Source organism: Beta vulgaris, chromosome 2, assembly GCF_026745355.1.
Source record: "Beta vulgaris subsp. vulgaris cultivar EL10 chromosome 2, EL10.2, whole genome shotgun sequence".
In the NCBI taxonomy this organism is placed as follows: Eukaryota; Viridiplantae; Streptophyta; class Magnoliopsida; order Caryophyllales; family Amaranthaceae; genus Beta; species Beta vulgaris.
This window is the reverse complement of record NC_079203.1, coordinates 40,345,511-40,361,353: the sequence shown is the minus strand read 5'-3', so window position 1 is coordinate 40,361,353 and position 15,843 is coordinate 40,345,511. Positions and strand designations below refer to the sequence as shown.

Sequence of the window (15,843 nt, the reverse complement as noted above, 5' to 3'; positions counted from 1 at the left end):
TAAGAATTAAACATATCTATACAAATATATTAAATGGCGTGCAAAAACAAGAAATTGTGCCACGTGCCGCTCTCCTTAGAGAGTTTTAGTTCATATAATCCATGTACAATAAAAAAAATTAAGAAATTGCATAAAATAAGATTTGATCTCGAAACCTCAAGTACATATATTAAAGTTTTAACCACTAGACTAATTTGTATTTCGTGTTATTATCATAAAGTATTACATTAATAAATGATTTTTACTCAGGACATAGCCCGGGTCTAATAACTAGTTTTTATTTCTAAACATTTGAATACATTAGAATTTAGAATGGTATGAAAAAGGTAAGCTATTCATTACTTGAAAGGATAATTAAGCCACAAAGTACAAAGAAGGGGAGGGGGGATTCGAACCTGTGACCTATCGTTCACAGCACCTCAATCTTAACCACTAGGCCAAAACATCCTTGGTACAAATATTCAACTGTGAGAGCGTAGAAAAATCTCCAAATCTCCAACACTAATCATTGAATAATCATAAAAAATACTCCTCCATTTTAAATAACATTAATTTCATATAGTAGTACCACATTATGCATTAAAAAAATATTATGAATTCAAATAAATTAAATACCTTCTGACGTACCATTATCTCAAAATATAAAAAAACAAAAAAGCAGCAGAAATATTCAAACAAGAATCAAAAATTTGAAAAAATTGATTGACGTGTTACATACGTACAAATCTTTAATTACATGTATTTGTAAGATGTAACTTCATTCTGTCTTTTCTCTCTCCTCTTTCGCCTCTTCAATTCTCTCCTTACGTACTTGCCATTTGTTCTTCAGGGCGGGAACTTTCACTTGCCCCTAATTTCCTACTACTAATTTTTTTTCTAGGGTTTCGATAATTCCCAAATTGAATTTTTAATTTTACTCAAATTCTTGTATGTGTGGAAATTGTAAAGCATTTTTGAAGAAAATTTCAACTTAAAGAAGAATTAAGAAGAAGAAATTAAAATGAGTAGTCTTCGAAAAGGTGCTAATGTGTGGGTTGAAGATAAAGATTTGGCTTGGGTTCCTGCTGAAGTGGTTGATTTTGTTGGCAAGCAAGTTCAAGTTGTTACTTCTACTAGAAAAAAGGTTACTCAATTTTTTTTCCTATTTTTCTGGAATTTTTTTATTTTTTTGAGAGTTTAATTTATGCTTAACAAGTCAATTTAGTTTAGTTTTGTTGTGTTCATTAGTGTGACTAATCAATGGTTGCTTAGTATAATTGTTTGGGTTTATGTTGTTTTGGATTGTATGTCTATATATTATTTAAAGGAAGGATGGGATGAAATTTTCCTTTCCTTTTAATTAGGGGGGAGGTGGCAATTTTATATTTGGACTGGTAATTTGCAATGTACTTGGTGAGATGGATTCTCTGGTACGTCGTGTAATCGTGGTGAATTTGAAAAGTGATTATGATGAATTAAGTGGACAACATTTGAAGCAGATTCTTTGAAAAGTAAAGCGGACATTACTGTTTGCGCACGTTAGGCTTGAAATTTATATTGTGGGAAACATTAATTTTTCTGTGTGATTGAGATAAATGACAAATTGGGAATGATAGTTAAGTATGCCAATCAAGTATTGAAGGAGAAAAGGGTTACAAAACCAGGTTCAATATGGATGCCATTCGAGTCTGGACGAAGAATTTGTCCTGCGGAAGGCCATGATTATTTGAGTGGTTGGGTAAACTATTGGATCTCTAATCCAGTTTCTCTGGTGGAACAATGTTGATGAGCATTTGGTGGATATGACCCTTGCTCTCAACTCTAATATGCAAAGGGCTGAGTTATTGCAAGCTTGGCTTCGACCCTGTCGAGTCATGATGAAACTACTTGCTAATTTATGAGTTTGAAGTAGATACCAATTTGAAGGGCATTAGTCCACTGGTATTAATTTTGATGTACTGCTACTGCTATGAACTTTATAAGAATTTCAATACCAACATTGTAGGTAATTTTAATAATTGAATTGATATATAAGTGTATTACATGTTAATGTGAGTTATGAAAAGGATAGAATGTGGAGAGTCCCGTGGCAATCAGGTGCTTTGGCTTTCATCTAGGGCTGGCAAAAGGTGACCCAACCTGATAAGCCGACCTGAAACTGACTTGAAAATTCCGCGTTTGGGTTGAGATTTTCGACCTCATATATAAAATTGGTCGACCCAATCCGACTTGAAAATATAATGGGTTATGTTCGGGTTGACTTCTAAACCTGAAAATAACTCGAATAACCTAATTTAAAAGTCGAGTTGTTTTCAGGTCAACCGGAAATCAACCCAAACTTTCATAACTCATACAACATATCTTTTGTTATTCTTATTCGTATTCGCTGAGGCCTGTTTCTTGGATCATCTAAATTTTATTTGAGGTCATGAACCTAGACTTTCATAACTTACCGTGTCTAGTTAAATTTCATTTCAGGTCATTTTGGGTTAGTTTCGGGTCACCCCGAAATCGGGAAGCTCGAGTTCAATTTATGGTTTTCGACCTGAAATTAGAATCAGGTCGGGTTTGGGTTAGGGATAACTGACGTGAAATGTTGTTGGTTTGGTGCCTTGAATCTCGTCAAAATTTGGGTCTTCACCGCCCGGTTAGGTCGGGCGTCCTTCGCGAATCGCAACCGGGCAAACAGTGCCCGAGACAAATCTGGCTCGAAGAAATTGACCTCACGATCGGGTGGCCGAAATTTTTTGTCACGCGACATGTTTTCCGGATTTGTTTGTTTTTAAGGTTTTTATGAAGTATATTCTCGGGTTTTTTTTTGTGCGGGGTTCCTCATGTTATAAAAGGACCACTTTGGTATTCATTATCAGACACAACTTATGAAACACTTTTAGCCATTAGAATTTAGGACCTTGTATTATTCCCTCTAGTGATCTCCATGATAGTGAAGAAGCTCGAATCCCCCACCTATGAACGTAGGTCTATTTTGACCGAACCACGAAAATCCTTGTGTTCTTTTGTTTGTTCTTCTTGATCGTTTTCCTCATCTTTATTATTTCATTGACTTGTTTCGTATTAATCAAACTACAACACCGCGTTTCCTAACAAATATAAATCAGGTCAACCTGAAATTGATCCAACCCGATCTGATTGTCAGCCCTATTTTCATCTGATGATTTAATTGGACAGAAATTGGATGTCTACCCAACTTGCATTCTGAAAGACATCTTCAACGAGAAATGAGGACTTAGATACACAACACTTCTCACTTAGAGTAACAAAACTTGTCACTTAGAGTCACAGCCATAAAATTTTCAAGTAAAATTTTGTTTTCTGTTTTTTCATTTATTTAGTTTACATTTACAATCACTGGACTTCTTACTTTTGTCACATCATTTCTCATATAAATAAAGTTATTAATATTACCGTAATTGCACTTTCAAATCATGCAAGGATATGACGTACACATTTGACTCTCTGTTTTTCATTAAAAGTTGAGAAACATCAATATATAAACAATCTATCTGGTTGTTTTTATATTATTTATCATAGACATACTTCTATAGTTTCACCTCCAAATTATAGCAATCTTGTTTTTGTTTGTCAGGTTCTATCATCTCCAGAAAAGTTGCTTTTGAGGGATCCAGATGCAGACCTTGGTGGAGTTGATGACATGACCAAATTGGCGTACTTAAATGAGCCCGGAGTTCTGTATAATCTAGAGAGAAGATATGCATTAGACAGCATTTATGTAAGTCAAGTGCTCTTATGGCTTTTCATACTCCCGTCATAGTAAATTACATAACTACTTTCTAAAGAAATATTCTTACAGCCATATACTTTTTTGTCTTTTGAAGAGAAGCCTCCTTTTAAGTAAAATATTAGTAACCGAGTTTACTTTGGAATTTTAATTATGAGTTTCCTTTTAATTGCTCCATGGTTGTGGCATAAGCTTTAAGGAGAGCGACACACTAGATCGAATACAACTTACCATGGGAAAAATTATCCTTCTGTTTTTTGAAGTTATTGTTCATATTTTATGCTATCTCATAGCACTTTAAAATTAACCAAGAAGTTAAGAAATGTAAATGCTATGACATATTTTATGGTATTGTACTTGAGTCTCGGATTAAAAAATTGAAAATTGTAGAGGGACATATGCTATGTTATGGTATTTACCTTAAGTACCTATGTCAAATACTCGACTCCGACATAGATACGACACTTAAGCACTTCATTTGACACCAACATTTTGCATATATTTGCACATATGTCATACGATAACTGTGTCTCAAACTTCAAACCAAGCATTAATAACGTGGGTTTGTTGATTATGCAATATAACTTTAAATGTATTCGGTCTGACTTTGTTTGTCTTTATATTTAGTTGTTTAGCTCGGTGCTAGAGAAGAGAAATTCAAGAATTTAACACAATGATCCTTTTCATTGGATCTGCAAACTCTGTTTTTGGTAGGAAGATTTTTGGGGAACTACTTATTATATGCAAAACTTAATATATCCACTTAATAACTTTTTTGGATAACAATTACGTATATAGACTTTTTCTTTTGGTACCACTACCAAGTAACAATTGACGAAAACCATTCAACCCACTACACCGTCTTCCCTTTTCCTTGTTTGACTTATTTAAGTGCATAACATTCACGTCCGTGGCGAGATTTTCACAGCCTAAATGCTTGGAAGGAGTGAGAAATACAAAGAAGAATATTCAGCTTTTGTGTTCTTTTCGCCGACTCGCCGGAATATGTTGCTACTTCTGTATTTCATTGTTGTGTGGGGCCAAGGTTGGGTGGGGTGGGATGGGAGGTCTGTTTGGGGTTTTCTTGGCAGTAGATATATGGGTCGGACTGTTGGATGTGGTGGTGTCAATATTTTCGTTTTCAATATTATTATTGGTGTAGCTATAAGCAAAACTACTTCCTCCTTTTTGTTAGTTTTAACCAAAGGAATGACATGCTTGTTTAGGATAGTTGTACAATGGTGTGATGAACAATATTATAAAAATCACTTGCTAGGTGAAATCCTTTCCTAAAAAGGAAATGGTACAACGAATTGGGAACATCTCAAAAAGCAACATGGTATAACTTTAAAAAAATGGAGTTAGTAACAATTATTATTACTTCTTTTTCAAATAATTTACTTCCTCCGTTTTCTTTTACTCCCCCCGATTTTTTATTTTTTGTGCATTTACTATTTGAAGGAAAAACTATGAATAATTTATTATAATGCAAATGGGGTCAAAAAGTAAAAATAGATCGGAGAGAGAGTGTGTAAAAAGGGGAAAAGTAAGGAAAGATGGGAAAAATAAGGGAAAGTGGGGTCAAAAAGCAAAAATAGATTGGAGAGAGAGTGTCTCAAAATAGAATAAAGCACAATGCATAGAACATTAAAAATCGTCCATATGAGGAAATTGCACAGAACATTAAAAATCGGAGGGAGTACATGTTACACTTTCAGTTTATACGCATGCCAATGCAGAGGGCTTATAGCTGAATAGCTCTAATTTTGTATTTTTAAAAATTATAAAAAGTGCATATTAAAACAATACATATTAAGAAAAATCTAACAAGATCCCACTTGACTATATTTTTTTATTCACATATAAATCACAAACGATGGTCAAAGTGAAATTTGTGAATAGTGTAAAATGTCAAAGTGTAACATGTAAAAAAAACGGAGGAAGTTTATGAATATAGTAAATGTTTAAGCAGATCTCTGGGAAACAGAATCTGTAACGATCTTTGACTAGTAGGGGAAAGGCATCTTTTATCCAAACCTCCATCACTGGATCTTTACTGCATTGTTGTTGTTAAGAAACTTTCTCTTTATTCAAAAGTGGGAGAAAGAGGACTTGTGTTCACCTCAGCATTAAAGACCTGTGTTTATGTTTTTCATCAATCTTATTAATCAATCTTAAACATCTTTTATAACTGTAATTCAGTTTTGTTCTAGTACTGCCGTTGTAGTTGTGGCATATCTTGCCTTGATCGGTTGTTGATGACTTGATTATCCGTTTTATTTGTAAGCTAGTTTAAATATTTCGATTATGTATTATGCAAGGAGTCTGATATATCCTTAATACCGTGGGTGTTCTTCTTTCCTCGAAAGATTATTGGGAAAGCCCTCTTTTCCGTGTAACTGATAGATCATGATGGGGTTTCTTCCCTCTTTTTGTTTTTGTGCAATTGGGTTTATAGTTACAACTAAAGATATGCTTCTTGGCATTCAATGCAGGTCTGTTGTTGCATTGCACCTACATATATTCCTTTTTTTGGGGCATATGTATCTACTACTGGCTACTATAAGATGTAAAGCCTTATTATCATCTGAGATAATTTCATTGTTTCCATAACAAAGTAGATATACGCATAATCATTGATTTACTTGTTTATCAATCAGGAAAGTCATTTTTTTTTTGTGGGTTGGGGTGGTGGTGGTATGTGTGTGTGGAGGGGTATGTATCATAACTGAATTACAGTATTAGTTGGATATTTTCCTATGTATTATTCCCCATCCAGTTCTCTTGATAATATTTCCTTTTGTACTTCATTTGGCTCAGACTTACACAGGAAGCATTTTGATTGCTGTGAATCCTTTCACAAAACTTCCTCATCTTTATAATTCATACATGATGGAGCAATATAAGGGTGTGCCGTTTGGTGAGCTGGATCCCCATGTCTTTGCAGTGGGTGATGCAGCATATAGGTATCTTTCGATGAATCCTTGATTTTAGACATGCTCAATTGTGAAATTTTCCTATGAGAATGACATGGTTACCGTGTGGATGGCCCTCATAGACAGATTAACTTGTAATTTTTTACTTCAGCGAATGATGTGCTTGGATTTTGTATTGCCCTTCATGATACAGAGCAATGATGAGTGAGCATAGGAGTCAGTCTATATTGGTCAGCGGAGAAAGCGGAGCTGGAAAAACTGAGACGACAAAACTGATCATGCAGTATCTTGCTTATATGGGTGGTCGTGCTTCGGGTGGTGATAGATCAGTTGAGCAACAAGTTCTGGAAGTATGTTGTTGATCAATTATCTTTTAAATGAAATTTCTATTTGCTAGATGTCAATAATATTTTCTTGATTCTTGTTTCAAAAATTGAAAGCTCTTTAAAGTCCTGGTCGTTATTCTGAATCAGGGTTACCTAATTCGCCCCTACCCCCCACGAATCATGTTTCGATTCGTCCGTTCCGAAACGCAATTCGTTCGCGCACCAAATCGGTAGGGAACGCGAGTTAGATCGTTTAAATTGGCGTTCCAAATGGTGGGTAGAGTTTTCGAGATTTAGGGTTTGAATAAATCCTAATTTTGTTGATTGAAGGGGAAAAGTAACAAAATTTGTGCTTTAATTATGGGGCTTTTGATAGGAATTTAAAATCAAGTTGATTGAAGTGTTTATGGCAGGTTTACCTAATTCGCGGATCCTCCGGTTGTCTTCTCCGGTTGTCTTCTCCGCTTGTCTTCTCCGGTTGTCTTCTCGTGTTTGCGGTGGTTGTGGGCGAGTTGAGGTGTTTTTTTTTTTTTTACGGGTAGGCAAGAGGTTGAAGATGAATGTTCATCTTCATGAACTTCTATTATGCGAGTGTTTTGGACTTTTTTTTTTTTTTTAACGAAAGAGTGTTTTGGACTTTTGGATGATAGAGACTTGGAGGTTCACTACTTTACTGGTTCTTTGATATTAGCGTAAAGTGGGAATGTATGAGTGATGATGATGAATATGAAGGGTGAGGATTAGTCATTTTTTTGGAAGAAGATGAAAACTTATCAACTCTTTATTTAATCTTTGACTTTCCAACTCTTCTAATAATGATATTTTTTTGGAAGAAGATGAAAAGTTATCAATGCACTACTTCATAAATAAGAAATATTATTATTTAATATTTACTTTTAATTATGACTCGAATTTTTTTTTAAGGATGATTGAAAAATAATTTTTTTAATATATATACCGAATCCTAGCCGTACCCATTTTTTAAAATTTTGAATTTGCCGTTTTCCGTCCCGGTACCCGTATCCATACCCGTTCCCGTATCCGTATCCGTACTACCTAGCGTACAATATCATAGAAAAATACATGGTTAAAACTTAAAACTACTTTTTAATAAAGCACATGTGTCTTAAATTTATAGCAAAAAGAGTATCTATCTAAAAAAACAAATATTTAATTTAAAAAAAAGAACTTCTATTATATTTTTTTTTAATGTATATTATAGTACAATAAAATTATGAAACTATTTCTTTAACAAAATATTGAAAATCTATACCAACTATTCTACCCAAAAATAAAATATTTTAAATTTAAATAGTGTCATATCATAGCTTGGGGAAGAAATTAAAAGAATTGAACGCAAAAAAATATTCTAAGTTTTATACTACCTATATAACAATATAATTCCATTTTAAAAGAACTGAACGCAAAAAATTACACGTGATTAACATATATTGGTTGATCAAAACAATTAGAGATTTGAACGACTCATTGCCATAATATCTATAAAACAACGGATTTCGAACTTAGAAGACCTAAACACGTATAATGACACGTGATTAACATATATCAATCGACCAAGACAATTAGATATTTGAACGAGTTATTGCCATATATAGTATTATAGCTTTATACTACCTATATAACAACATAATTCCATTCTAAAAGAACTGAACGCATAAAGTGACACGTGATTAGCATGTATCGGTTGATCAAAAGAATTAGAGATTTGAACGACTCATTGCCATAATATCTATAGAACAATGGATTTCGAACTTAGAAGACCTAAACACATATAATGACACGTGATTAACATATATCAATCGATTAAGACAATTAGAGATTTGTACGAGTCATTGCTATATATAGTATTATAGTTTTATACTACCTACATAACAATATAATTCTATTTTAAAAGAATTGAACGCAAAAAATTACACGTGATTAGCATATATCGGTTGATCAAAACAATTAGTGATTTGAACGACTCATTGCCATAATATCTATAGAACAACGGAATTCGAACTTAGAAGACCTAAACACATATAATGACACGTGATTAACATATATCAATCGATTAAGACAATTAGAGATTTGTACGAGTCATTGCTATATATAGTTTTATACTACCTACATAACAATATAATTCCATTTAAAAGAATTGAACGCAAAAAATTACACGTGATTAGTATATATCGGTTGCTCAAAACAATTAGTGATTTGAACGACTCATTGCCATAATATCTATAGAACAACGGATTTCGAACTTAGAATACCTAAACACATATAATGACACGTGATTAACATATATCAATCGATTAAGACAATTAGAGATTTGTACGAGTCATTTCTATATATAGTTTTATACTACCTACATAACAATATAATTCCATTTTAAAAGAATTGAACGCAAAAAATTACACGTGATTAGTATATATCGGTTGCTCAAAACAATTAGTGATTTGAACGACTCATTGCCATAATATCTATAGAACAACGGATTTCGAACTTAGAATACCTAAACACATATAATGACACGTGATTAACATATATCAATCGATTAAGACAATTAGAGATTTGTACGAGTCATTGCTATATATAGTTTTATACTACCTACATAACAATATAATTCCATTTTAAAAGAATTGAACGCAAAAAATTACACGTGATTAGCATATATCGGTCGATCAATTACATTACTATTAAACTTTAATGTTGATAAAAAAAACAAAGAAACAACTAAAGTTTAATAGTAGTACACGTATATAGTATACACTACTTAACTAGGAAAGTACACGTATACAATATACACTACTTACTAGAATCTAGATTCTTCTACAATAATTTACTCCAACTCTCCAAGTCTTGTACAGCTAATCTAGTTTAATATTCCAACACAATTTAGAAGATGAAAAGATGGCCTCACTCCTATATAAGGACTATCCCAAATCACGTTTTTCATCCACCATTACCAATTTCTTCTACATTCATCCTCCTAATCTTTCCAAATATCAGTATATGGCTTTTGGGAAGAAGAAAGTACAACAAAGAGTAACTGAAAATGTAACTATTCAACAACCTAAAAATGTAACTATTCAGCAACATATCTCATCTGACGAAGATAATGAAGAAGTTGAAGCAGAAACTACTGAAAATGAAACCCCCACAAAATCCACTCCAATATCCAACAGACCATCAAAAGACAAGCCCTTGCTTGAAGAAGTTACAGTATTGGGTGCTGCACAATGTCAAAATGGAGGAGGAGCAAAGTCTTGGCGTTGCAACCATTGCAAATTACAATTTACAAGCACGTATACTAGGATCCACAATCATTTTTTTGGGTCTGAGCCTGGGAAGAAAGCTAATATACAGCGATGTAAAACACTTATGAGCGATCGAGAAACTTACCAGAGATTGAGGAAGAAAGTTCAAAATGCAGAAGGTACGGGGGTAGTATCCCAAAGATTGAAGCACTCGACCATCAACAAGAAACAAATTGTCATGCCAAACAAATCCCCACTTGAAGTTGCTTTTGGAACTATGGAGAGAGAAGTGGTTAACATGAAAGTCATGAGGTTTCTTTGTGCTAATGCAATTGCTTTCAATGTTTTGAGAAGCCCTCAATGGCATGAAATGGTGTATGCCATTAACAATGCACCAAAGGGTTACAAATCTCTCTCCTATGAAAAGGCGAGAACTTCCGGGCTTGATGAATGCAAGAGTCTCTTAGAGAAGGAAATGGCTCCAGTTAAAGATACATGGTATACACATGGAGTATCTATTGTTTCCGATGGCTGGGCTAACTGTAAACAAGATCAGTTGATCAATGTAATTGCAACGAATTTTTGCGGGTGCCATGTTTATGTATTCTGGGGTCTTTAATGGGGTCGAGAAAACAGGGAAACTTATTGCTGGTTTTTTGCTCAGTGCTGTAGAAGAAATCGGTCCTCCAACGTTCTATCAGTGGTGACAGACAATGCAAAGAATTGTATCGCTGCCGGAAGAGAAATTGAAAAGGTACATAAACATATCTTTTGGTCTCCTTGTGTATGTCACACATTGAACTTAGTCTTTAAAGATTTTGCTGAATCTTTGCATTGGATAAACGACACTTACAAGTGTGGGAAACAGATAGTTAAGTTTTTCAGAGGCCACAACTACCTGTTAGCATTATTTAAGGAAAATTCAACTAGGATTCTGTTGAAAGTAGCAAAAACCAGATTTGGCTCACATTACATAGTGCTAAAGAGGTCTCTTCAATGTAGAGAGTCTCTTGCAACAACTGTTGTTCTAAGGGCTTATAAGGAGTGGCTCATGAAACAAGATGGAGCAACTAAAACAATGGGGGGATTGGTTGTTCAAAAAATTAATGATGATGATTTTTGGGATGAAGTCCAGGAGGTAGTAAGAATCATGAAACCAGTTTACAAGTTAATGAAATTTTGTGATGGTGATGGACCTATGATGGGAGAAATTTATGAAAGAATGGATAACATGCTGGGTCAATTAAAATATCATGAGCACTAGCAAATACAAAACTGATTTTCCTAAAATGGAAACAATTGTGGTGACAAGGTGGGATAAGATGACCATACCTCTTCACTGTTTGGGTTTCGCTCTTACACCACGCTTTTATGATAAAATATATCTTGAGACTCTGGCTCCTGGGGGTTATACTAGAAAGGCTCCTAATCTTGACAAAGAAGTTGTATTGGGTTGCATGGAAGCTTTTGGGAGAATAGCCGAAGATGCTGACGAAGAGAAGAAGTTACGAGATGAGTTTGCTGAATTTCAGTTAAAAAAGGGGATATATTCTATGCCTCAGGCTCAGATTGATGCTGTCACAATGGATGCCATTGATTGGTGGTGTGTTTATGGGTCTCAAACACCTAACTTGGCAGAGGTAGCCAAGAGGGTGTTAGCACAACCTATTACTAGCTCTTCGGCCGAGAGAGCTTGGAGTACTTATGGAAATATTCTTTCTTTAAAACGGAATAGACTCAATGTTCTAGGGCCGACAAGCTAGTATACATCCACTCTAATCTCCGCCTTATATCCAAATTTAGCGATGGCTACAAAATAGGGCCCCATCGTAAATGGGATATTGATCCCGAAAACGCTTGTTTGGAGGATTCACCTCTAGAGCTAGAGGAGATGAGGTGGACGGGATTAGATTCGGATGAGGAGGATGTTAATGATGATGGGATGCTACAAAATAAAAGGGCAAGGATGATGTGAGGAGGGTTACGAAGCAGCATTACAAGAGTTTAGAACTTTATGTTTTAATTTTTCTTTTTAATTGAGAATTAAGGATATTTTGATTTTATGTTATTAAATTAAGAGAGTTTCATTTTGTTTACTATTATGTTTTTTTTTTATTGATTTTATTTTTTATCATTATTATTGCGTCGAATTATGTTCCGTCGAATTATGTTCCTAAAATTCGTTCCGAAAAAAAATTCCATCGCGTTCCAAATTCTTTCGACTAGCGAATTGCGTTCCCGTTCCCGTTCCGCGATCCAAAGCGATCCGCGAATTAGGTAACCCTGTTCTGAATGCACCTGACCCTTTTCCCTGTAGAGGCAGGTCTCTGGAAAATGTGAAATATGAAATCAATGTCTTCAATTTTTTACACATTTGCACTGCATATATAATGATGGAGTTAATTTAGATTTTCAATTGGGCATTTTGTGACTAAAGTAGCTCTGGTGGTTGCACGTTGGATCTTATATCCAGTAATGTGATCATTCAATTTTTTACACATTTGCACTGCATATATAATGATGGAGTTAATTTAGATTTTCAATTGGGCATTTTGTGACTAAAGTAGCTCTAGTGGTTGCACGTTGGATCTTATATCCAGTAATGTGATCAGGGTTTCCATTGCTGTTTATGCCGCCCTTAGAACCGGATCGTGTCTAAAGTAGCAATTAGCTCACAGTTGGGACGATGGTTGTGAATTAATAATGATTGTGGAATTGTGCGTGCAGCATCTTTTGACTTTTGTTACATCAGCGGCTGTAGCTGCTGCAATGTGAATTAAGGAGTTTATGAACTAGATACCAAGGGTTGTACCAATGTGGTGGTCTAGACTCTAGAGCACCGAAAGAGACATTATTCCCCCAAGCATTAATTTACTGTTTCATCTTTATCATTGAGAAAGGATGAGTGCGGGTTGACAACTCTAAAACTTGGTTCTACTTGGAACATCTGCAAAGAAGGTATTTGAACTGCTGAAACAGCTCCCGTTTGGGGTATCTGTTCGTTTTATTTCGTCACCATAAGAAGCTACTCAATGAGAGATTCGGGAATTCTCACGCTTAATCCCCTACAGCAACTCAAAAGGGAGAAGAATGAGAAGGTGCCGGAACTCATGAGAGCTTATGAGCTTGGGGTAGGCTTGTGATGAGACCTACTCATATTTTGGGTTTTTATACTGAGTCACTATCTGAATGACTAAACAAATCCCAGCTAACGAACCGAATCCCCACCAATAACTAATATTGCCCCCTTTTTAGCCTGCAAGGCTTCCAGAAGTATACGATAGACATTGTTGAGGCAGTCTCCACCAATGATTTCGTCATCTTGGAATGGAAAAGGGCACACTTTCGATGGCCCCGCTAAGTAGACTCACTCTACCGAAGGTAGAACTTTTCCTGCCAAAAACTAGAGACTTACTTCTCACCCTAGGAGTTAGCAGGTATGATAGAGTAGTCAATGGATCTATCTGCGGTGGTTGTACAGTTCACTGTTTTATTCTCTTTTTCAATGCTGCATCTTAGGGACCATGTTACACTTCTGGATAATAGCAACTAGTAAGCAGCTTCTTGTTTTTTTCCCTTCTTTTCTGGAGTGTTTTCTTTGACAACATCCTTTGAGGTTTTGTTGTTTAAAAGTCTACTCCTCCTTTATTAGTGGGTGAGACCCCCTTGTTATCTTTTCTATTTACTTTACTAGTGACAGAAGTAGTATTGGTCAAAATACTCTTCTGTCCTCCATTTTAGTAAAGATAAGCTTCCTTCCAAAATAAAAAAGAAAAAGAAGAAAAAACTAAAGAGATGCTAGTGGTCAGTAATAGTCAAGAAGTAGGCACTTGTATCGGTTTACAATCCGAGATCCCTATAGGAATATAGGATGAAATATTGATGCCTTTTTGGGTGGCCTATCCTTTGGGCTTTGATATGGTGGTGGAACATTGAAGTAGATCTAGAAAAGATTATTAGATTAATTCACATCATCTGAGACTCTTCAGAGATCAAGCATGTATGATGGAAGATTTACTGATGCTATATTTATGGATCTTCAAGGTGAATGTTGTTTGACAAAGACGTATGTCATTAGTCACGTCCCATTGAAATTGGAAGTCTTTGAGAATTGTGAGGCTGTAAGCCTAAAATGTATATATCATGAATATATTACTAAAGGGAAAGTAGAAAGGCTGCAAGAGTTGTGGTTACAGTTGCTCTATAGTTAGAGCAAGTATTTGATTCTCCCAAAGTGGACTTTTCACCATGTAGATAAGCTTAAATTTAGAAGACTTCCGAGGCTTGATATCTGGTGTTATACAGTGTCGTAGCTACTCCATGCTGTTGAGTTGTTGAAGGCAGTGAGTATTTCATTAAGCTTGTCAATCCTTCAGGTTTAGGAGGCGCAACTTGGATACTCTGAATGTTGGTAGAAAAAGTGCCCTGGTGGCTGAGAAGTGAAATTTTATAATATGTTACCATAGTTGATTATGCAAAACGAATGTACTATCTTGGTGTTTTAAAGAAATTTTCAGAGTAGCTCGAGTATTTGATGAATGAAGTCAATCGGCAACTCTTTTAGGCGTTGCGTTCATACCATTGGTGTTGTCATATATCATTTGTGAAATCCTTTTCGGGTTTATTGACGTGAGATTACTTTAAGGGAGTGGTTATGTGTATTCTTTTTTTGTTTGGAGGGGGATTTCTGAATAGAGCCTTTGCTTGGTGGTTGTTTTGGGTTAACTTTTTATTTTGTTCTAATTGTTGCGATTTTTTTTCACCCCCTTAAATGACACAACTATCATCAAGATTGCCTATGTATCATCACTCTGCAAGATTTTTTTTTCACCCCCTTAAATGACCCCCTTACTGCAAGATTGCCTATATTCTGAAAATAATTAAAATGAATTGGTCTTTTCCTGTTGCAAATATTATATGGAAGACTGTGGTTCCTGTTAATTTGAGGGCCTTTTTTGTGTAAACTGTGGGCAGGTTGTTAGAAATAATTTGCCCGAGAAACAGAGGCCGGTAATGGCTATGTTGCTCGGAGAGTTTGCTATGTCAAGCCTAAGGTGATTATGTTCAAATGTCGTTCTATATTGTTGAAGGAACTTTTGTGGTGCATGTGCAGTCTTTGTTTTGTTCTTATTGGTTTGGAGTTGTTTTAGATGCACCTTATGGGATTATGTCATTCAGAGCCTGGAGTGGAATGAAGTTGCATTGGTGCAGTGCTTTTATGTCATTTCAATGGTGTGTTTAGTTAGAAAGGAATTTATTCATCTTTTCTGGTTTTATTTTATGGTGAGGTCTCCAGGGAAAATAGTAAGTTTTAGCCCCGTTATGAGCTAGGAAAGCTGGGGTTTTTAAGAGTATGCTTTCATCCATTTTGGAGATGCACCTTGTGGGATTATGTATTTATGTCATTCAGAGCCTAGAGGGGCCACAAAAAATAAGTTGCATTGGTGCAGTGCGTTTATGGCATTTCTGTGGTGTGTTTAGTTAGAAAGGAATTTATATATCTTTTCTGGTTTTATTTTATGGCAAGGTCTCCAGGAAAAATAGTAAGTTTTATCCCCATTATGAGCTAGGACAGCTGGGGT

At 35.2% G+C, this 15,843-nt stretch overlaps 1 protein-coding gene across 4 annotated transcripts in view; it reads left to right on the top strand.

Annotated features, from left to right (window-relative positions):
• The first annotated feature begins 687 nt into the window (after nucleotides 1–687).
• LOC104886548 (myosin-15) overlaps nucleotides 688–15,843 on the top strand; it is a 51,321-nt gene continuing 36,165 nt past the window's right edge. Inside the window, exons 1-5 of one of the 4 annotated variants that reach the window (XM_057392622.1) lie at nucleotides 688–1,123; nucleotides 3,587–3,730; nucleotides 6,560–6,705; nucleotides 6,869–7,025; nucleotides 10,926–11,015. In XM_057392622.1, coding sequence (XP_057248605.1) covers nucleotides 1,001–1,123; nucleotides 3,587–3,730; nucleotides 6,560–6,705; nucleotides 6,869–7,025; nucleotides 10,926–11,015 — 660 coding nt within the window. In that variant the 5' untranslated portion in view covers nucleotides 688–1,000. The remainder of the gene's footprint in view (nucleotides 1,124–3,586; nucleotides 3,731–6,559; nucleotides 6,706–6,868; nucleotides 7,026–10,925; nucleotides 11,016–15,843) is intronic. The other 3 variants (XM_057392623.1, XM_057392624.1, XM_010670999.4) reach the window with 3 other exon arrangements.